This window comes from Megalobrama amblycephala, linkage group LG23 (assembly GCF_018812025.1).
Source record: "Megalobrama amblycephala isolate DHTTF-2021 linkage group LG23, ASM1881202v1, whole genome shotgun sequence".
Lineage (NCBI taxonomy): Eukaryota > Metazoa > Chordata > Actinopteri > Cypriniformes > Xenocyprididae > Megalobrama > Megalobrama amblycephala.
In genome coordinates this window covers 1263157-1285661 of record NC_063066.1, presented here as the reverse complement: position 1 = coordinate 1285661, position 22505 = coordinate 1263157, and the positions used below count along the sequence as shown (strand labels likewise).

The window sequence follows — 22505 nt, the reverse complement described above, 5'->3', positions numbered from 1 at the left end:
TATAAACATATAAATATAGGCTATTATAAATATTAAAAACAAGAACCCATACAGGGACATTATTTTGCCCCCCTATATATCTTGAATTTTGGGAGTATTTTATTCATTTCAGAGGCATTTTTGCCCCAAGCATCAAGCATTTAGGCATCATGTTCAAACTCTGTCCAGCTGGTGGCGGTAATGCACCAAAAAAAAAAACTGGTTTCTCAAACATCAGTAAACATTAGAACAACAACATCACAGGTGTACCGCGTTTATATAATGTTTCAGAAAGCTGCTTTCACTGTTAAACATTACAAGTCTTCAGATGAAAACAGCAGAAGATGAAGCAGAATCTCTTTAACACAGATTGAATCACGTGACAAACAGGAGCACAGGTGAGTCTCAAACTGAAAGTGTTTCAGAGACTTCTGGATTCTGTTCCTGCAGGACAAGACCGTCTGTACTGCTGAAGTAAGCTTTAATACTGACACCATTACAGTTATTTGAGGAATATGAACAGATTTCTTTTGAGTTTGTGTGATAATGATTATGATTATTAACATGATATGTTCAGTTATAGCCTAACATAAGTTATAACTTATACCTGTTGTAAAAGAATAACAAACAATCAAGAAACAGCCAGGAATTACTAAAACAAATAGTTTTATGGACATTAATTTTGTAGAAATTAATAATGCTTTTTCTAAAAAGGTTTATTTCCAGTTTTAGGATGTTTTGTGATAATGTGAAGTTGAAAGTTTTCTTTGAAGAATCCAGTATTTCCAGTTAGAGAATGTTTTGAATCAGAGCCAGTGTTTGGAGATTTAGTTTCAGAAGGCGGAGCATATATGAATATTCATGAGATTCCCAGAGGTCCACCCTGTATTTTTCTGAGGTGAATCTATATATTAAAGTTAGTGAAATAATTGCCTAATATAATATTTTCACCATTTTGAATTGCCTATATAATTTACCTGATTCATGTACTTAACTAATGTGAGGGGGCAATAAACATTAACAAATCCGTTTTTATCATATTAGGCATAAGATTGAACTTGAAATGAACTTGTAAGAAAATTATTCATAAAACATATAAACATCAGCTGACCCTATGTTTACTTTCTTCACAGATGAAAATAAAAAGTCTATCAGTCAAAGCTGAGCTTTAGGAGGGGAAGAGACAGAGCAAGATAAGAAGACTGAGAGAAAAAGAAGAGTGATGGAGAGGAGGAGAGAACAGGTACTGACAAATAATCTACTGTCCACTTACATGGTTATTAATATTCAAATTTTGGCCATGAAAACATCTTGAAGTGCACACAGATCAGAGAAATCAAGTTTTCTTGGATAGCATGTGTCCCTCAATTCCTCCTAACTGGCTCTCAGTGATTATAAAAAACCCTGTCTAAGGTATGGGATCAATTTATCAATCAATTTATCAATTTACCATCAAATATGTTGCATTTTCGGATAAAAATATGCATGAATCAAAAATTTAAAAATGCATTTAAAAAAATAAGCACAAACCAAAACTTATTTCTTAAACTTAAAACATATTTAAAATGATATTGCGCAAAACTGACACATGGATTCAAAGTTATCCAAATCAAAGTTAAAGTTAACCCTGATTCAAAGTTAATGTTCCACATGTTTCCAAATGTATTTTGGTTTGTGTCAAAGAAAAATGCTACAAAAATTAGGCTTGACTTAATAGAATATTTCGGTTCACTCAGGCTCAGCACATCATATTTACTGAAAGAACATTAACTGAATTTTTCCACAGGGCAAAAAATGTTTTATCTACCTCAATGTAGAAATTCATTTAAAAACAAAGAAACATTTTGTTACATGTCCACTACAATGGACGCCATGATAAAGAAACAAACATCCTCATATTTTAACCATACTTGTGAACTATTGTTGAAAATGTTAATGTTTCTCACCAAAACCAATGAAAAAATAAATGGCAGTTTATGGTCATTTTGAAGACATAAACTCATATTAATAATATTAATATTTGGCATAGTTGTAACTCAACATTCATCATGAGTTGTTATTTTTCCTCATCATTTCTCCTCTGAAGTATCCTGATATTAATCTCAGTCACTCATTGTCATGTCCAGGTCATGCTGAGCATCTGATGGTCTTCAGCGACACAGAGACACCAGAGCTGAGCTGTTTTCAGTGTCAGTTTATCTGCAGTAATGTCAGAGGAGCGAGGAAAGGACTCTCTCTCTAAGATGAGTCTCTCAGAGAAACAGAGGTAAGACTGCGTCTGTTTTCACACAATCATTTTAAACACTACTGGAGTTTCAGGTTTGTCCTGTAAAGAACAGCCTGATCAACAAGGAGTGTTTTCTCTCACCATTGACATGTCTAATGCTGTGCAAAACAATTCACAACTTCCTATGAATGTTTCTAGATTGTCGCAGGTTAAAAATGTCTTTAAACTGGTTTCATATTTAATTTACAGGAACATTTATCACAATTGGTGTGTTACCAGATTCAATGTTGTCTGTTTTGTTAGTGCCAGTTATTAAGAACAAAGCTGGAATGGTAACTTAGATAATTATAGACCTATAGTTTTAGCTAGTATCCTGTCTAAAGTGTTGGAAAAAATCTTGTTGGATAGGTTAAATGTGTTTATTAATTCTACAGACAAGCAGTTTGGTTTTAAGGCTAACCATGGTACTGATCTTTGCATCTATGCGTTAAAGGAAATCGTAAACAAGTATAGAGATGATAACTCATCAGTCTTCATGTGCTTCATTGATGCACTTTGATCGGGTTACCCATGCAACACTATTTTTTTCAAATAGCACATAAATATCACTGTTCTCCAACAAACTGTCCACAACAATATGATGGGCTTTATCCCCATTACTCTGGCCCACACGCAGGCCATGACAGTTATAAGACACAACCCGAATGTCCATGGGGGGCACCAACACTTGTTTATTCTACCCGAGGGCACACACTTTCCCCAGCAACTGGTACAGAATTTGACCGGCTGACTTCAACCCTACGCGGTTCATAATAGCGTCTAACAAAAGCCCCTTCGGGCCAGAGCTGCGGGTTGTACATTTCACTGGCTTCATTACATTCAGCAGATACTTTGAATGAACTGTATCTGCTTTGTACAGTTTCAATCTTCTGACAAGCAACATCGCGTCCAAGTTTTTCTTTCAGGTACTCAGACAAAGTCAAGGCATCTAAGTCAGGTGTAAAACTTGGAGGCAAATACACTCACCAGTTTGGTCTTGACCATTCTGATGTTGCCCATCGCTCCAGTACCAACAACAGACATAACATTACCTGACTTCTTTTTCTACCTGGGAATGACAGCAGGTGATCTTGTTTTAGAATCAGCATTCACAAAACCTTGTCGACTACCTTTTTTCACCACGCGATTCCACTTCGGAGAATCTGAGGAACTGGAAGATGTTAATCCTGTAGCTCCCTCCATTGTCACAGGACTTTCCATTCTCTGAACATTCAAAGATAATGACCTCACCACTGCAGCTCCTTTGCCAATGCCCGTATCCAAAGTTTCCACTAATGCGGCCCTGAGTGCCGTACCCTCGATCCGTGTAGCTCTGACCGTTGCTGCCGACCCCTCCGAGCCGCCGCCTCGCATCATATCCGTCGATTGCTCCAAAGCGCACACTCTTTAATTAATATCCACCATGATAGTTCGTAGATCTTCACCCACATTAACATGTAGTTGCAGTGCGTATTTCATAGAACAAAGCTCAGCACTCAGCTGCTCCATCCTTCCAAGCAAACTCGAAACATCAATGCTATCGAAGGACACTGGCAGCAACTCATCCAAATAAAGTGATTAAGGAAAATTAAGGAATTCATCTTCAATGATAACTTTGCTGTCAACAGTATTATATATCTCAGGTTTCAGATGAGATCGTTTAAAGATAGACCCAGACGCAGATACAGCCAGCCCTCGTGTGGCAGCGTCCGCCATATTGTCCTCAATGATCGAATAGTACTGAATACTGAAAGGCATTTCATGTGTTTTGTGTTACAGCATTGCATTAACTAAGATAATTGTGATGGAAATTAAATAAAACAATAATTCAGAGAACACAGTGCCTGCTAGTCTGCTTTCCTCTTTATTGAACTCAGTTTGGAGCAACTTTCCAGTTAAGTTGCTATACTAAACCCTTTCAAATGAGACTGAAGTATCTCCTCTAGTAAAGTGCTTTATCTTTCTGCTCTTTGTGTCATTAGTGAAAGATCAGACTCAGATGTGTTCAGCTTTGAGTCTCTGAAGAATTACTGGTCAAAAGCTGAAGCACCAAAATTCAGTGAGAGAAAACTATCAATAAACAAAAGGTATTTCATGTGTTTTGTAATACCCATTTACTTTTGGTGTGTCATTGGCTACTGAAATGCATTTCATGTGTTTTGTGTTACAGCACTGCATTAGCTAAGATAATTGTGATGGAAGTTAAATAAAACAATAATTCAGAGAACACAGTGTCTGTTAGTCTGCTTTCCTCTTTATTGAACTCAGTCTGGAGCATCTTTACAGTAATACAATTACAAGGAGGCATAAATTCACCATGGAAAATAGATCTTACAACCCAAACATGAATTATGTCCTTCCATCCATCTTCAGTCATAGATGGACAAAAGTGTGTCTATACTGCATTTAATTACTATTTGCAACATTAGACCCTTTCAAAAAAGACTGTAGTATCTCCTGTAGTAAAGTGTTTTATCTTTCTGCTCTTTGTGTCATTAGTGTAAGATCAGAATCACATGTGTCCAGCTTTATGACTATGAAGAGTGACTGTTCAAAAGAAGAAGGACCAAAATTTAGTGAGAGAAAACCATCAACTAACAAAAGGTATTTTATGTGTTTCTTATTGTTGGACACACATAGACTGTGTGAATAGACTGAATATTTTCATTAAGTATTTATCATGAAACTTTATCGTTCAAATATTATTCCAATTTACAATCAGCAGTGCTATAAGAACCTAAAGGAAGCATCAGCAAAAAGATCGAAATTATTTGACTTTAATTATAATTCTGTTTTTTGTAATACCCATTTATTTTAGGCCACGTTCACACAGCAGCAGAATATGGTTGTCAGTCCTGTATTTGAGTCAGACAGTACGGTTATTTACAGGAGTGATAACCACATTCAACTACATTCTATAACCGAACTCACACCCGTAAATTTGAATGGAACCGCACTGGACAACTAGTTGTCTGTCACGTCATACACTGCGAGAGAGCTGCTCTTCATGAAGTTCCAAACGTAGGTTCGAGAGGAGCCTAAACATTCAGTCCTGTCAATCATCATTACGAGCTTACTAGGGGTGACCCTGAATAGTCCACGATTCAAAGCTTCGAAAGGAGGAGCCTGATTCGACTACCAATCTCACAGTCGAATCTTTGCAGAGGTGTTATGAGAAGAGATATGGGGGTGCTCAATATCTGATTTTACATAGACCTACCGGTTCTCTCCCAATGGGTTAATATACAGCCTATTATGTTAATGCTGTAAATAAAAATGTGGGGGAAAAAAAAGAAGCTTTTCATAAATATTTTAATGTGTGTGAATAAATCCAACCACCCCCTTGACAGATTTAAGTTTCACTTCCATGATCCGTGACCGACAGTGGAGCATCTTGGCAGCAGGGATTAAATCTTTAACAATGTCTGGGATAAGTAAATCTAAAGTGTAGAATTGGATGCACTTTGAAACAGTAAAAGATGATCCAAAAAACGTATGATGTAAGTAGTGCCAACAGCTCATGTCCTAGTACTCAACGACGACAAACACTGCGGCACGCTTCTGCCGGCCAACGTTAACGAGCTGACTATAACACGCATTTGAAAAGACTCAAACGGACACAGGCAGATCGCGTGAAAGACTGGATTTTTCTCTCTCAATAAGGTAGGGAACAAGTGATTTCAAAACATTTCAGCCGGTTTTAATATGATTTTTGGATGCTGTGAATATTTAGCTAAAAAGACTGCCACACCAGTTTAGCGTTTATTGTCTCTGCAGTTAAAAAGACAAAGTTGGCAATTCTGGCTATACTTTCGTTATTTTAATAATTTCTTTCATTTTAATTTATTTATTGATCACTCTGGGTTATTTAATTTAACTATTTGTGGCTTGTGTTTTGAATATATGTTCACCTGCACTTCAGGCATTTTGCAGTTGTAACTCGGAGCTTGAGCCGAACTTTGGGCTTGAACCTCCTCCGCAGACAGCAAGCCAAGTTCATTTTACTATTAACCGTCAAGACTGAATGGGCAGGCGAACTCATGAATATGGTGTTTTCTGTGTGGTTTCACTTTCGGTAACTTACAGTGACAGAGTCACTGTTCTCCACCGGAGCAGCTCCCGTCAGTTTTGTGTTTCTTTTCCAAATTCAATTGCAGTGTCATGCTGAGACGTCACAAAGGACATGATACGCGAGTGCAACTAGTAAAGATTCCGGCTAGTGCGTGTTTACATGTTGCTGTTGGTTAATGAAGTTTTGATGGATGAACTCACGGTTCAATTAGTCTCTTGTCATGTCAAAAGTGATAAGACTTTTTATTTTAAGGCAGGAACACACCAAGTCGATGCCGACAAACTAGTGGCGTCAAAAGCAGACTGCGGGGTTGGCTCACGTCGGCAGCGTCTGTGTCCAAAGTTGGCCTGATGCACCAAACCAACGCTAGACAGCCGACGGCCAAGTAGCACATCCGTTCTGCACCTGTGTAAGATGAAATGCTTTTCCGAACCAGCAGGCGGCAGTATCTGAACAGCCAATCAGAATGATCAGATGGCCCGACGGACCAACAAGCTCCGACGGTGCGGAACACACTGAGAAAACTTTGCCGGCCGACAAACAAAAACTGCCTGACGGCCAACCGTCAGCTTAGTGTGTTCCTGCCTTTATGGACGTTGCCATCTTTATTATTAAGTTGGTCACTGTCATTATGGTTACTAGTAAGAGAATACGGGCTTGACACTCATTGCATGTTCATACAGACAGTGTTCCAGATGCTACTGTAAGTTGCTGTGTGAACGGGACATTTCGAGACTCACACCTGTAACTAAATGCGGTTGTCAGCACTTAGTGTGCTGACATAACTGCTGCACAACATATTAAGATAGCTATTGTTCACGAGTTCACACTTACAAATAAGTCAGATAAAATAAATGGTATACGTATTTGGCGTGCTGTCCGGGGAGAGGGATCCGAGCTCGGTATTTGGCCTGAACACAGAGTACCCCTCCCCCCTATTTAGGTTAGGAAGTAACCAAGTGAGTGTGAGGAGATGGGGTGGTGGAGGAATGCTGAAAACTGTTGAGGATTCATGGGTGAGTTGACTGTGGTTATATATATGCCTGTACTCATTCTGATTGGGTAGATATGTTGATTACTGATTGTTGACAGCTGGTTGAGATGATGTGATAATTGGATAGCTTATTTGACTTGTTCCTCCCGAACTACGTTAATAAAACATCATTTAATGCAGAATTCACTTTATATTTATACTTAAATGGATCATACACTTTAACAGCATAAACTTTTTCTCTATTAAAAACAATAATAATATTTTTGTAACGATCGTTGAGAGATGAAGCAGAGGGAGAATCCAATTGCAAGCACACTTTTATTAACAAAACTCCACACGAATAGACTGGAACCTTAGACCCAAGACATGAACACGATCCATCACAACAAATGAAACAACGTCTAGCCAAGAACAAGGAAACACAGATATAAACAAGGACAAACAGGCTTAACAAGATAACAACAAAACAAGAAACACCTGGAGAGACAAATCAACATGAAAAACTACAAAGAACTACAACATAAAGCACTGGAAACACTTCAACTTAAAAGTCCAAGGACAGACACAGGGGCTGCGTTCCAGTTCGTTTTTTAATTGCCCTTCCCTCGCTAACTTCCCTCGGTCTCGTTGACTCGGATGTACGTCATTGCTTACGTTGCACGAGTGCCCACTTCTGACGGAACCCGTGCAATGGACTGAACAGGAATGTCCTAAGCCCTTGATCACTTGAAATCCGCAATGGAGCTGATTTATTATTTATTTTTTTCACCTTACAAAATTGTTTAATACAGCATTCTATATGTATATATGTGTGTTTTAAATGTTTAAAAACATAATTAATATATCATGGAGTTGTTTGTGGTGGGGTAAATCAAACGTGATATGCGGTGACGTCATAATCGTGTTGCAATGTGAGTTATGGAGCTGCCTGAAGTGTACATATGAAGTAGACTCGCTCCCTTGGTCTAAATCGAGGGAGCGAGGGTATGTCCATATAAACTTCCCACGTCCACTTCACGAAGTGGAACGCACTTCAAAATGGCGGCAGGGATTCCCCCGAGGGGAAGTGTTTAGGAAAGTTTGCGAGTGTGTGTCTAAAACTGGAGTGGAACGCAGCCAAGGTGCTTCTCAATTCTTATTTGTTTCCTCTCCTCGCTTCCTTTCATCACTTCCTGTTGCTGGTTGTTATAGACCACCCTCTGCTCCTGCATGTGCTTTGACTGTTTTAAGTGAAATAATCGCTCCTTACATCTCCTCCGAATTTATTTTGTTAGGGGACTTGAATTGGAATATGTTTTATCCTCCATCATCCTTAAAATTACAACTAGATGCGCTAAACTTGTCCCAGATTGTGCAGGCCCCTACAATATTTAATTCTAAGACTATGGAATCTGGCTCATTAATCGATATTATTCTTACTAATAGGCCAGAGAGGCACACATCCGGAGTGTTCTGTCAAAGCCTTAGTGACCACTGTACTATAGACTGTGTCCGCAAGGGTTCCGCCTTAAGAAATCCTCCGGTGCTTGTTTTTAAACGTTTAATGAAAAAAGTTTAATGAACAGGCTTTTCTGAATGACCTGTTTGTTATGGACTGGTTTAGAATTGGGCTTATTCCTGACGTTGATGAGGTGTGGGCATACTTTAAATTCTTGTTCAGTACTGTCTTAAACAAACATGCCTCTTTTAAAGTTTAGAGTAAAAAAATCGTCTTAGCCCTTGGTTCAGTCCAAGCTTATTTAGAAAAAAACACACTCTATGGCGCAGAGCAAAGACTTCTAATAATATCTCTGACTGGCAATCATACAGGGCTATGCGAAATAAATGTACTCAGTCTATTAGACAGGAAAAATCGAGTTTTTCAAGCAGCGTTTAACTGTTAATGGCTCTGATCCCCGAAAATTCTGGAATACCATCAGAACAATGGAAAATGAAAACATCTCTTCCCGTTTGCCCACTGTAATTAAACATGATGGTGTTGTTATCACAGACAAATCCAAAATGGTTGATCAGTTTAACCGACATTTTGTTAATGCTGGTTGTGCCTATGAGAATAGTTCCGGTATTTCTACCTGTTCTTCTGCCAACTTGGCAGCTGTTAGGGATTCACCTGTCGGTTCCTACTCCTTTTCCTTCCAGTCGATACAAGAAATTGAAGTACTTGAGGAATTGCTCAACCTGGATACTCACAAATCTGCTGGATTGGATGAATTAGATTAATTATTTTTAAAGAAATCAGCTTATATTATTGCAGCGCCTATTACTTGCATTTTTAATCTTTCACTCCATACTGGTGTTTTCCAGAGGGATTGGAAATCTGCTGCTGTAACCCCTCTTTTCAAAGGGGGCAATAACTCAGATTTAAACTGCTATAGACCCATTTCCATTTTGCCTTGTCTCTCTAAAGTATTAGAGAAGTTGGTCAATAAGCAGCTCACGCACCATTTGGAGACTCATAATGTTTTTAATCAGTTTCAGTCTGGCTTCAGATCCGGTCATAGTTGTATCACTGCTACACTTAAGGTTGTCAATGACATCACACGTGCCATTGACAACAAGGAATATTGTGTAGCTGCATTCGTTGACCTGGCAAAGGCTTTTGACTCTGTAGACCATGAAATATTGCTGGATAAACTACGAGGTATTGGACTCTCCGAGAGCTGTCTAGCTTGGTTCAAGAGTTACTGCACTGGTCGCTCACAATCAGTAAGGGTGGAGGGGTTTTGGTCAGATCCCCTGCCTCTATTTAAAGGGGTCCCACAAGGAAGCATACTGGGGCCTATACTTTTTAATATTTATGTTAACGATATCACTCTTGCTGCAGGTGATTCTCATGTACATTTACAGGTGCTGGTCATATAATTAGAATATCGTGAAAAAGTTCATTTTTTTATTGTAAATTTTTAAAAATGAAACTTTCATATATTCTAGATTGTAAAGTAATGTGATTAGACATGTAAAGTAAAACATTTCAAAGGTTGTTTTTTTTTTTTTTTTTTTAAATTTGTTGATTAGAGCGTACAGCTAATGAAAATCCAAAGGCAAAGGTGCACAAGCAACAGGGATGACCACAAGCTTGAGAATACTGTCAAGTAAAGCCGATTCAGACACTTGGGAGAGCTTCACAATGAGTCAAATGAAGCCGGAGTCAGCGCATCAAGAGTCACCACACTCAGACATCTTCAGGAAAAGGACTACCAAGCCACTTCTGAAACAGAAACAACATCAGAAGCATCTTACCTGGACTAAGGAGAAAAGAACTGCCGATTGTGTTTTATCAAGTGCAAAGTCAATGCAGCCATCTTCAAGGAGATTTTGGAGCACTTTATGCTTCCATCTGCTGACAAGCTTTATGGAGATGCTGATTTCCTTTTCCAGCAGGACTTTAGCACCTGCCCACAGTGCAAAAACCACTTCCAAGTGGTTTGCTGACCATGATATTACGGTGCTTTATTGGCCAGCCAACATGCCTGACCCCTGAATCTATGGGATATTTTCAAGAGAAAGATGAGAAACAGTCGATCCAACAATATACAGATGATCTGAAGGCTCAATAGTGCCTCAGCAGTGCCACAGGCTGATCACTTCCATGCCACACTTCACTGATGCTGTAATTTGTGCTAGAGCAAGTCATTTGCTGTAATATGTGCTGCCGACCAAGTATTGAGTGCACAAATAAACATACTTTAAAGAACTTGAACTTTTCTGTTTTGAAAATCCATTTTTTGATTGATCTTAGGAAATATTCTAATATTCTACTTTCATGAGCTGTACGCTCTAATCATCAAAATTTAAAAAAAAAAAAAACTTTTGAAATGTTTTACTTTACATGTAGGGAATCTAGAATATATGAAAGTTTCATTTTTAAAAATAATTTACAATAAAAAAATTAACTTTTTCACAATATTCTAATTATATGACCAGCACCTGTATATGCTGATGACACTATTATTTATTTATTTAATTCTTCCTTGACTATCGCACTGTCTTTACTGCAGGCCAGTTTTACTTGCATCCAACATGCTTTCTCTAGTCTTCATCTAGTCTTAAATACAAATAAAACAAAATGTATGTTTTTTAATAGAAATTTACCAAATGTTGAACACCTGCCTAAAATTCTTTCATTGGATGGTTCTGAAATTGATTACGTTGATTGCTACAAATACCTTGGTATCTGGCTTGACAGTAAGTTATCATTTGAAACGTACATTAATGTACTGCTCGGTAAGGTTAAATCTTGCATTGGTTTTCTTTATCGTAATAAATATTCTTTTACACATTCTTCTAAACAGCTCTTGGTTAAAACGACAGTGCTTCCGATTTTGGATTATGGTGATATAGTTTACAGGTCTGCTTCAAAAACTCTCCTTCATAAATTAGATGTTATTTACCATGATGCAATCCGCTTTGTGACTGGAGCCTCATTTAACACTCACCATTGCCATCTGTACTCTTTACTGAATTGGTCTTCTCTCCATTCGCGTAGACAAATTCACTGGCTTCTGTTTATTTATAAAACTCTTATTGGTAAAACTCCATTGTACTTACAGTCCCTTTTAACTGTTTATAATACAGGTCGTAATCTGCACTCTAGCAGTTTCTTTACTCTCTGCATACCCAAAGTCCGCACCTCCTTTGCTCGTTGGTCTTTCCAGTTTTCTGCTGCAGATGATTGGAATCATCTGCAGCAGACTCTAAAGCTTAGCTCATTTATTTCGCTTTCCTCCTTTAAAAACTCAGTTCAGTCAATAATTCAGGATCATTGTACTTGTTTTTAGTTTTTTGTTTGATTTTGTATGTCACTGTTTATAGCTGTGTTATTTGTATCCCTTATGTTTTTCGTATTGTTCTGGCTTTTTATGCTGCCTCTTGGCCAGGTCGTCATTGTAAATGAGAACTGGTTCTCAATTGACTCACCTGGTTAAATAAAGGTTAAATAAAATAAATAAATAAATCGCATCTTAGCTCCACCCTTTCAGGATGCGAGGGAAGGACACAAGGAAAAGAAGCGAGGACGGAGGAATTGAATCAAGTGAAATGATATCCTCACTCCCTTTAGTGTCACTTCAAAGCATCATTAGCTGCGCTCGAGGGATCTACCCACATGTTGTTAATGTTTGGTTATTTAAAAAAATTATAATAAATATTAATAAAGCAAGATGCTCCATTTAAATATGTGAGATGTAAAGTTTATTTAAACAGCAAAAGTAAAGCATACATTTAAATTATTGTGACAGATATGAAGGGAAAAGATGAGAAAGACTTCCAGGTGTTAGGTGTATCCAGGTGTATCCTCGCTCATGACTCCTCAGAAAGCTTCCTTGCTCCTCGATCCTCGCAATTAGAGAATTGAGATGTCCTTCAAGATGGCTGAGCTTGATCGGTTTCCGGGTCATAGGATGGAGGACGGAGGAGCGAGGAAACGAGGAGGGATATTGAGAAGCACCCACAGACCACTTGTGACAATTTTGCCTGTAAATGCAGTATTTTATTTTATTGGCTAACAGGCTTCAGTGGGAGACATTAGACTCAGACATTCAGACTCACAGGAAACATGAGAGTTTCAAAGACAATCTCCTAGCGATATTCCAGGTAGGAAAACACATTTTTAAGAACCGATAATATCAAAATGTAAGAAAAACTGTGTTCCCTTTCGAAAGGGAACTCAACTCTGCGTTTACCGTATATGGGGGAACCGTCACTCGTGACAGGTGTCCGAATGCCAAAGAATCACACCACTCCAATCCTATTGGCCGGCAACAGCCTATGACGTCATCATAGTGCGAACCTGGAAGTATAAAAGAGCGCCTGGGGAAACAATCAGTATCTTCTCGTCTTTCGGGACTGTTCTGTCTATGCCATTGTTTTCAACACCGGTAAGGAATTACTTTACAACATGTCTGACAAACATTTCAGGAAGTGTGCTGATCCTTGTCCTAGGTTTTTAACACCGGAGGACACACACAACCTGTGCGTTTTCTGTTTGGGCAAGGAGCACGCATGGACAGTGATCGAGGGCGCTGTCTGTGTTAACTGTGAGCGTCTTCCCATGAAGACGCTCCGTTCTCGTCTGGCCCTCTTCTCGAGGGAAGAGGTGTCGGCGCCTTTGCCCGGTGGTTCCGGCCCTGAGGCAGAGCGGCGGCTGAAATCATGGGTCTCACAGGTGGAGCTTGAAGAGGAATTTGAGAAGGGTATAAACCTGTCTCAAACCGAAGCGGCTGATGAGGACACGCTCCTAGATGACGATGACATCCTGTTTTTGACATCATCGGATCCAGGTGCGAGTGCTCTTCTGGCTTCAAGCCCCAGAGAGCAGGAAATGGCCGTGGAGGAAGAAGTGGGTGAGCCCGCGGCTCCCTCCAGGCCACCCTGCCCGGTGTATGCTGAGTATGCTGCCTTGGGAGCATGTCAGGAAAGAAACCGTGCGCAGCAGACTTGACGAACGGTTTCTTTCAGACCATAACCCAATAACTCCGGTGAGCCTTCCATTCCTTCCCGATCTACACGTTGAGATTGAGAGGGCATGGAAGAATCCGTACTCGGCTCAGATCCATCGACATCAGCGGGCTAGTTTCACTGATGTCGAGGGATTGAGCCAGCATGGGTATGTGTCAATGCCCCCTATTGACGAGATGTTTGCGAACTATCTCGCCACAGGGAGCGCACCAACACTAAGAGCTCCGGTCCTGCCATCCAAACTGTTGAAGGTGACATCACGTCTGAATGGCAGGGCATACGCCACTGCGGGTCAGGCTGGTGCAGCGTTACACACGATGGCAGTGCTGCAAGCATACCAGGCTGATCTGCTTAAGGATCTGGATCAGGGGCAGGGTTTGTCCCCGAAGCGGTGGAGGAGCTGCGCCGCACCACGGATCTTGCTCTGATGGCCACCAAGCAGACGGCCACCTCGATCGGCAGGTCGATGGCGGCCATGGTGGCCACAGAGCGATATCTGTGGAAGAACTTTCTCCTCGATGCCCCGGTTTCGCCTATTGAACTTTTCGGTACCTCCGTCGAGGTGGTGGTTGAAAAGTTCAGGGAAGCGAGGGCGCGCTCTGCAGCATTTAGATAATGCATCCCGCTCAGATCCGAATCTGGGCCCAAACAGCCGGGAGGTCCGGGGCCATCTCGAGTTGAGGCTCAGAGACAGGCCCAGAAGTCCAGTGTCGCCGCTCGTGCACCTCCTCCTCCCCGGAGTAAGTCGCATAAGCGGCGGGACGCAAGGAGGAAGAAACAGGACCTGAGGGAGTTGATCGAGCATAGGCACCAGCAGCACCGATGATCGATCTCCTCTCTCTCGCGGGGGCTACAGTTTGCCCTCGCCCTTTCTTCTTCCTCTGCCTCCCGGGAGCATTGAAAACATCTATGTGCTCAGGCTTTTGACAGTCAGGCTGACAGTTGAGCCCATGATGAATATATTTCTGAAGTCCCGCCTTCTGGCTTGATAGTGAAAAGTACTTTTAGGCTTAAAAGAACTTTGGATTTCATCCTTCTTCATGCAAGAAAATATGGAGAACTCTTCGTTCTACGAGCCGCAGGAGGTAAGCTGGGTCTATATTTTTATTCTTATAAAAAGTGTAGACCTTGTTTTTCCTGTATAGTTTTCCTGAGCATGTAGTCAGTAACTTAGGAGGGGTTCTTTTGGGCAAAATAACTGAATGGCTAGGTTGGCTAGTTTCACATGCAGGCCGCATTGTGGCCGCTAGGTTTTAGCCTCCTGTGTTAGAGTAGCTTCTCAGCTAAATACTGTTAAGTTTAGTTTGAGTTTGCACTCGTCACTCAGGCTCTGTTGGTATATGATCGCGAGTTTGCTCACGTATCTTAGCACTGCCTTAGGCTTATGCTCATGTTTGTTTGAGGTGGTAGGCCTTGTAGGCCTCCCTTAGACCATGTTACCATATTTATTGTACCATGTAATTTTGGTACATTGCCTGTTGGAATGTGTAGGCTTAGCTCAGGTTGTTGTAGCTAGTTGCCCACATTAGTTTGGGCCTAGAGCTGGTCCCCTTGTGCCTGGTCCCTATTTATGTCCATTGGCTGGCGCCACATGTTGCTAAAAGTAGTACGCCTTGCCAGGCCTCCTTTCTATTTTTGCTCCTAGAACTTTAGTGGCCGCTAGCTGGCGCCGCGTGTGACAGATTGGCCCTCTGGGCCTCCTTTGAGAACATGCTGGCATGTACCATTTACATTTCTTTACTAAGGGGAGTTAAGGGAGTTCTTATGTCACTGGCTGGCCAGGGCTCCAGGTGACTTATTAACCTCCTTTGCAGTCAGTTATTTGTCCTGCCTGGAGCTTGATAACACTGCCACGAGCTGATGCCACGTGTCTGCTGAGTTTATAGGCCCCACGGGGCCTTCTTTAGCGCATGATGGCATACGTTGTACTCCTCTTGCTTTAAAGAGTAAAAAGGTTATTTTTCCATTTTTTTAAATACAGAGATAGTATATTAAAAGCTCATTTTAGTTCATATTTCATGGTGTCTCAAAATAGCACAGTTGAGTACACTTAGATGTTCTTAAGAAGTACTAAAGAAGAATTTTTAGTATATTAAGTACAAAATTAGTGCACGAAAATAGAGCACTTTAAGTATATTATAGAAATGTACCTTTTTTCACCTGGGTGCCTACAGTATGGTCTATCTATTAGGTTGAGCTTCGTACTTCCCTTTGGGTTGTCTGTCTAATTGTGCTTAGCTCCATAAGCTGGTCATTGGTTGTAGACTTCTATGAAGTCTCCCGTTGAGATCAGCCCCAGGCTGGTTTGTGCTCCCCTGTATCAGGGCTTCTAGCACACAGCCTCCTCAGTGCATTAACCAGACACTGAGTAGATCCTAGGATGAGCAGATTATACTCCCCTCAATACGAGGGTTTATAGCACTAAGAGGGTTTTACAGCTGAGTTCTGCTCTCCAGGATGCCCATCTCTGTGCGTGGGTTTGAGTTGCTTACTGTTCATTCACAGTCGCTCTTACCTGCTCTCTTCTCTGAAGAAAGCGTTATGGAGATTCTGTATAACAGACAGGGTTGGCCTAGACTAAGTTTGTCCTTCACCAAATTAGTTCGGCCTCCCTGGTGGCACTGAGGGTGACTTTGTTCCCCTCTAGTGATTGGCCGGGGTTCCTTTCAGTTTCCTGGCAACATTCCCTTTAAGGGACCACTTTTCCACGGGAATGTTGGTCCCAGAAGCTCTGAGCAGCCTTGGAAGGCTTTCTGCAGAAGGCCTCTTTTAGGCTCAGCTTGGGCTGTTGGCCGTAGGGAATGCTGTCACTGACAGCCTTGCGTGACCCGAGGGTGAGTTGCTCCCAGCGTTTCATTGAAACTGCTGGACGTTTGTCTAGTCATGTGGCATGACTAGAGCATGGCGGAGTGGGTATTTCATTCCCCATATGCTGTAAATGCAGAGTTGTGTTCCCTTTCGAAAGGGAACGTCTCAGGTTACATATGTTATGGGTTACGGGTTGGCGCTATGATGACATCATAGGCTGTCGCCGGCCAATAGGATTGGAGTGGTGTGATTCTTTGGCATTCAGACACCTGTCACGAGTGACGGTTCCCCCATATGCGGTAAACGCAGAGTCTCGTTCCCTGTTCTCAGGGAACCATGGTTATATACGTAACCTGAGACGTTTTTGTGTGTTAAAAATTACAGCAAATTAACATGTTTCTTTTACACAAATTAACATGTTTCTTTTATATTTTTGGTAACAATTTACTCTAAGGTTCATTGTTTAACATTAGTTAACTACATTAGTTAACGTGAACTAATAATGAACTGCACTTCTACAGCGTTAATTAATCTTTGTTAATGTTAATTTCAACATTTACTAATACATTATTCAAATTTGTATTTGTTAACATAAGTTAATGCACTGTGCAGTAACATGAACAAACTATGAACAGCTGTATTTTCATTAACTAACATTAACAAAGATAAACAAATACAGTAACAAATGTATTGTTCATGGTTAGTTCATGTTAGTTAATACTTTAACTAATGTTAACAAATGAACCATGTTGCATCTAAATAAATAGTTTTGAACAAATATGGATGTGGATCTGGTTAAATTGTGTTGTTCTGTATCTTATTTTGTCTCGCTGTGTTTGTAGGATCTTGAGAGCAAAATAATCACATTTCTGAAGAATGAAGTAGAAAGGTTTAAGAAAATATTACAAAATGAGAACACACAACACTTTGTGAAGGACTTTAATGAGAATGGATGCAGTACCAAAGCAGCAGCTCTTGATCTCACACTACATTACCTGAGAGAGATGAAGCAAGATGAAGCTGCTGATGCTCTAGAAGGTCAGAGACTCATGACCATCTGTCAGATTGACACTTATAAATGTAGGAGAGGAAATTAAGACTAAAACTATCTATTTTCTGTTCCTGTGTTTAGATGAGCTGTTCTTCATTCATCAGCTAAAATGTGGTCTAAAGAAGAAGTATCAATGTGTGTTTGAAGGAATTGCGAAGCAAGGTGACTCCACACTTCTGAATAACATCTACACAGATCTCTATATCACTCAGGGTGGCAGTGAACAGGTCAATACTGAACATGAGGTCAGACAGATTGAAGTTGCTTCCAGGCGTCATGAATCTCAAGAGATACAGGTTAAATGCACACAATTATTTGACACACCTGAACAACATGAGGAGATCCGAACTGTACTGACAAAAGGAGTTGCTGGCATCGGAAAATCAGTCTCTGTGCAAAAGTTTGTTCTGGACTGGGCTGAAGGAAAAGAAAATCAAGATATCAGATTCATATTTCCTCTTCCATTCAGAGAGATGAACTTAAAGGAGGAAGAAAAACTAAGTTTGATGGACCTTATAACTCAATTTTTCCCAGAGACAAAAGGACTGAACCTTACAAGAAGGAATCAATTCAAAGTCCTGTTCATCCTTGATGGATTGGACGAATGTCGTCTTCCTCTGAAGTTTGATGGTAATGAGACGTGGCGTGATGTATCGTCACCAGCCTCTATGGATGTTCTCCTAACGAACCTCATCAAGGGAAATCTGCTTCCTTCTGCTCTCATCTGGATCACCACCAGACCAGCAGCTGCCAGTAAGATTCCTCTTGACTGTATCGACCGGCTGACAGAGATACGAGGATTCAGTGACGCACAAAAGGAAGAGTACTTCAACAAAAGATTCACAGATCAGAATCAGGCCAACACAATCATTGATCATGTTAAAAAATCAAAGAGTCTCTTTATCATGTGCCACATCCCAGTCTTCTGCTGGATTTCAGCCACTGTTCTCCAGAACATTCTGGAGGAGAAAAGAAATAATGATGTGAAAATCAATCAGGCTGATGAGATCTCTAAAACACTGCAGGAATCAAATACTGAAGACACTCCCAAGACTCTGACACAAATGTACACACACTTTCTCCGCTTTCAAATCCAGCAGAGCCGCCGAAAGTATGATGGAGAATACACACCAGATGTTTCCTGGGATAAAGACACCATCCTTTCACTGGGGAAACTGGCATTTCATCAGCTGGAAAGAAACAATGTGATCTTCTATGACACAGACCTGGAAGCCTGTGGTATTGACGTCTATAAGGCATCAGTGTACTCAGGCATGTGTACCCAGATCTTTAAGGAGGAAACAGGGATCATTCTTGGTACCATGTACTGCTTTGTTCACTTGAGCATTCAAGAGTTTATTGCAGCCCTTTATGCACATCTGTTTCTAGACATCGACAAGAAAAGTGTGTTTGTTCATGAGTCTACAGAACAGAAAAACAAAAATGAAACCATGATTGATTTTCTCAAGACTGCAGTGGACAAGGCGCTCAAAAGTGACAATGGACACCTGGACCTTTTCCTTCGCTTCCTCCTCGGTCTGTCACTCCAGTCCAATCGACGACTCTTACGGGGTCTGTTATCACAGCAAGATGACAATGACCAGAGCAACAAGAGAATAGTTCAGTACATCAAGCAGAAATTACAATATAATCTGTCTGCAGAGAGATCCATGAATCTTTTCTACTGTCTGAATGAACTGAATGACCAAACTCTGGTGAAAGAGATTCAGACCCACCTTAGCAAAGGAAGTCTCTCATCTGGTGACCTTTCACCTGCCCAGTGGTCTGCTTTGGTCTTTGTGTTGCTGACATCAGAGGAAGAGCTGGAGGAGTTTGAGCTTCGGAAATTCAAGAAATCAGACGAGTGTCTCATTAGATTATCGGCAGTCATTAAAACCTCCAGAAGAGCTCTGTAAGTCAATTAATGTTTTGTCATGATTTAGACTCATTCAGGATATTTACGGGGTATCATAAAGACTATTTAAAAAATACATATATTATCAGTTACTCTGTATTTCCCAATAAAATATCTTAAATGCTTAATTTCATAATAGATTTAGTTACGTAGTTTTAATTGTGGGGGCAAAACATAATGCAATACAATACATAGATGATTAAGAGATTTACATTTATCAAAAGCCTGTGAATCATATTTGGGGTATACATTTTAACATGTTTTTTCTAAATCAAAAAAAGTTGCTTTAGGCCAGTAATTGTTAATCTTGAAATATTAATAACTATATAGAAGTTCTTAGATTTAAATAATCTTAGGTTTACTTTAATCAGTAAAGATTTCACAGCAAAAAGAAACTTCGCAGCAGACAAGAGTTTTTACATCCTATTTATTGCGTGTGCACACATAGAATGGTGGATTTATAATTTTCTCTTAGAGTTCTGTTCGCAGACTTATTTTGAAAGATTATGAAGCGTGATTCATCACAATCTATATATTAATGGTACATTGTTAATTGTATTTTTCAACTAATACCAAGTAGTTTGTTTTGAAGAATTACAGTTTAAAAATGTTTTTTTCTGTCAATCCAAGAGTTCTGTTTGCAGATTTGATGATTAATGAATAGTGATTTGTCACAATCTTTATGTTAATGTAATTGTTACTTATGTTCTTCAACTAATGCCCGATAGTTTATTTTGAAATCTTGTAGTTCAACTTCAAATGGTTAAAATACTGTGATTCGTTACAGTTAATTTTTTGTTTCTTTTTTTCTTATGTAACGAATGTAGCGGTTATTAATCAATTTATGGATGAAATATGAATATAATAATTCATAAGGTTATGAATAAATTATGATTCATATATCGACCCAACGGGGAATTAAACATATATTGTGAATCAATTACAACGAATTATAATCAATTACATATATGATTAGTTCTGGTTTAATAATTATTTAGAGAAACTGTTCGTTTGTCCAGCAAACTAAGTCCCTCACAGAATATTATAAACAGAGTTATTCTCTGGCCATGAAAATAACTTATAGCATCAAAGCATAAAGCGATCGAAAAACGTTAAAGTGACTTGGTTTTCAGCTGAAAGAACAAACAGAACAATCGAGCGTGAATAACGTTTTAATATATGCAAACTACGGATACAGAGGTTATACGTCTAAATATATATACAAGAATATACACACCTATGTACAAGAGTGGAAGTAGAGAAGGAAAGAGAGAAGGCAAGTAGCAAACTCACAACCAGTCCTAAGCCAGCACGGAAATCAGTTTCATCATCTAAGATTGAGAAACGGCAGTATACTTGCATTGGTTGTGTGTGTCGAATTTCAGGTTAGCGCTGGTGCAGTTCGTTGGCTTCCTCCGTTCCGCGGGAAGGTTCGAACTGAGGACTTGAGAGTGAGTTTCGCTGGAAGATGGCGGTCCCGAAGCTGAGCGCGATGGCAGCGCGTGGTCACCGGAGATGTCCGGGAAAAACGTGCACGAGATGCTCGTGAGACAATCGGGAGAGAACACACAACATTGTGCGTCTTTGCTTTTACGACAGATAAGCCGACACACCTCCTTGAGGTGGGGTAGCCAATAACATGGGTGCAAAGTTGGCGGGAAAGCTTTCCCTTTGTTTGGCCTCACGACTTAATCTGCATGATTTATGACTCTCAGATCAGATTTCGAAATGGAGTGCGTTCTTCACAGTATCATTAAACACATAGAAAAATGCATTTGTCAGCTGTGTGACATATCTCAGTGAATAGCTCGTGTCCGGAGCTTTACGGAGAGACCAAACTCGACCGATCAGAAAGGCATAGACAAGAAGTTATGGTTTACAGACAGAATTCCACTATTAAAATGCACACTAGCACAAATACACTCATTTAAACACTAGGAAACATGCATACGCTTCAAAATACAGGATGGGTATATGTTGGCATAATTGTATCTTACATATACAGTCAAAAATGTATGTTTGTGTGTTTCTGTATGCGTCTGTGTGTGTGTTTTGTGTGTGTGCCCGTGTGTGTGGGTGTTGGAATGTGGATCTGGTCAGTCTCTGGGGGGGGGGGGCTCCTTTTGAAGTCACCAAAGTGAGGAAGTTGCAGTTTTCTGTTTACCCTCACAGGTCCACAAACCTGCCGAAAGTCACAGTCGTCCGGAGCCGAGTTAGTGATTAACACACAAAGTTCATCAGGTTAAAAGCGTTCTGAAAACTCCAAAGTTTATTGACTCTGAACGGATCCATCCAGACGTTACAGTCCCCCTTTCGGCCAACGAAGTTCCTGTGCGGACTTCGTTGGACGTGAACCCAGTTGGATGGCACATGGATCCGGATGGTCATGCAGCAGGTGGTTCCTACTGGTCCTTGAGGAAGGGCAGATAGGCACTTGTCCGTGGATTCTTGCATCCCTTTGGTCCCTTTGGATAGGATGAAGGCCAGGCCCAGGGCGAGTGCGTACTTTATTGCCATGGAGAGGCAACGGATTGTGTTGGCAGCAGTCCAAGCTCGGGCTCTAGGTGAGCTGGTCAGGACAGGCAGTCGTGAGAATGCTTGGAGGGCTGCATCGATGGGGGTACTGTCACTTAGCTGGGACCCCCTTTTGTCAATCCTCAGTTCCAGTCCTGGATCTAAGGCGTGATGGTGATTCCTGGAGGAGGATGGGATTTCCAGTTCTGACTGGTCCTCTTTGCTTGAGAGACAGTGCACTGCCAGATGGCTGCGATGAAGGATGGAACTCAGGGGTACCTGGATCCTCTTACTTGGATTGGGTAGGCTGACACGAGTGGCGGTGTTGTGCTGATTGTAGATTAGGATGGCAGCATGAGTGGGGGTGTGGATGAGCAGTCGATCACCCACCATCTCGGCTTGTGTTCCGATGACTGGGGTGCGAGGCTTGGCCTCGGCAGGGCAGCGTGT

The 22505-nt window shown here is 40.6% G+C and overlaps 1 protein-coding gene across 5 annotated transcripts in view; it reads left to right on the top strand.

Moving 5' to 3' along the window:
- The first annotated feature begins 213 nt into the window (after positions 1 to 213).
- Positions 214 to 22505, top strand: part of LOC125258705 (NACHT, LRR and PYD domains-containing protein 3-like) — a 62939-nt gene continuing 40647 nt past the window's right edge. For all 5 annotated transcript variants that reach the window (XM_048175693.1, XM_048175691.1, XM_048175690.1 and 2 more), the window contains exons 1-7: positions 214 to 453; positions 2106 to 2245; positions 4228 to 4332; positions 4745 to 4849; positions 12819 to 12903; positions 17418 to 17613; positions 17708 to 19538. In XM_048175693.1, the coding sequence (XP_048031650.1) occupies positions 2187 to 2245; positions 4228 to 4332; positions 4745 to 4849; positions 12819 to 12903; positions 17418 to 17613; positions 17708 to 19538 (2381 nt within the window). In that variant the 5' untranslated portion in view covers positions 214 to 453; positions 2106 to 2186. The remainder of the gene's footprint in view (positions 454 to 2105; positions 2246 to 4227; positions 4333 to 4744; positions 4850 to 12818; positions 12904 to 17417; positions 17614 to 17707; positions 19539 to 22505) is intronic.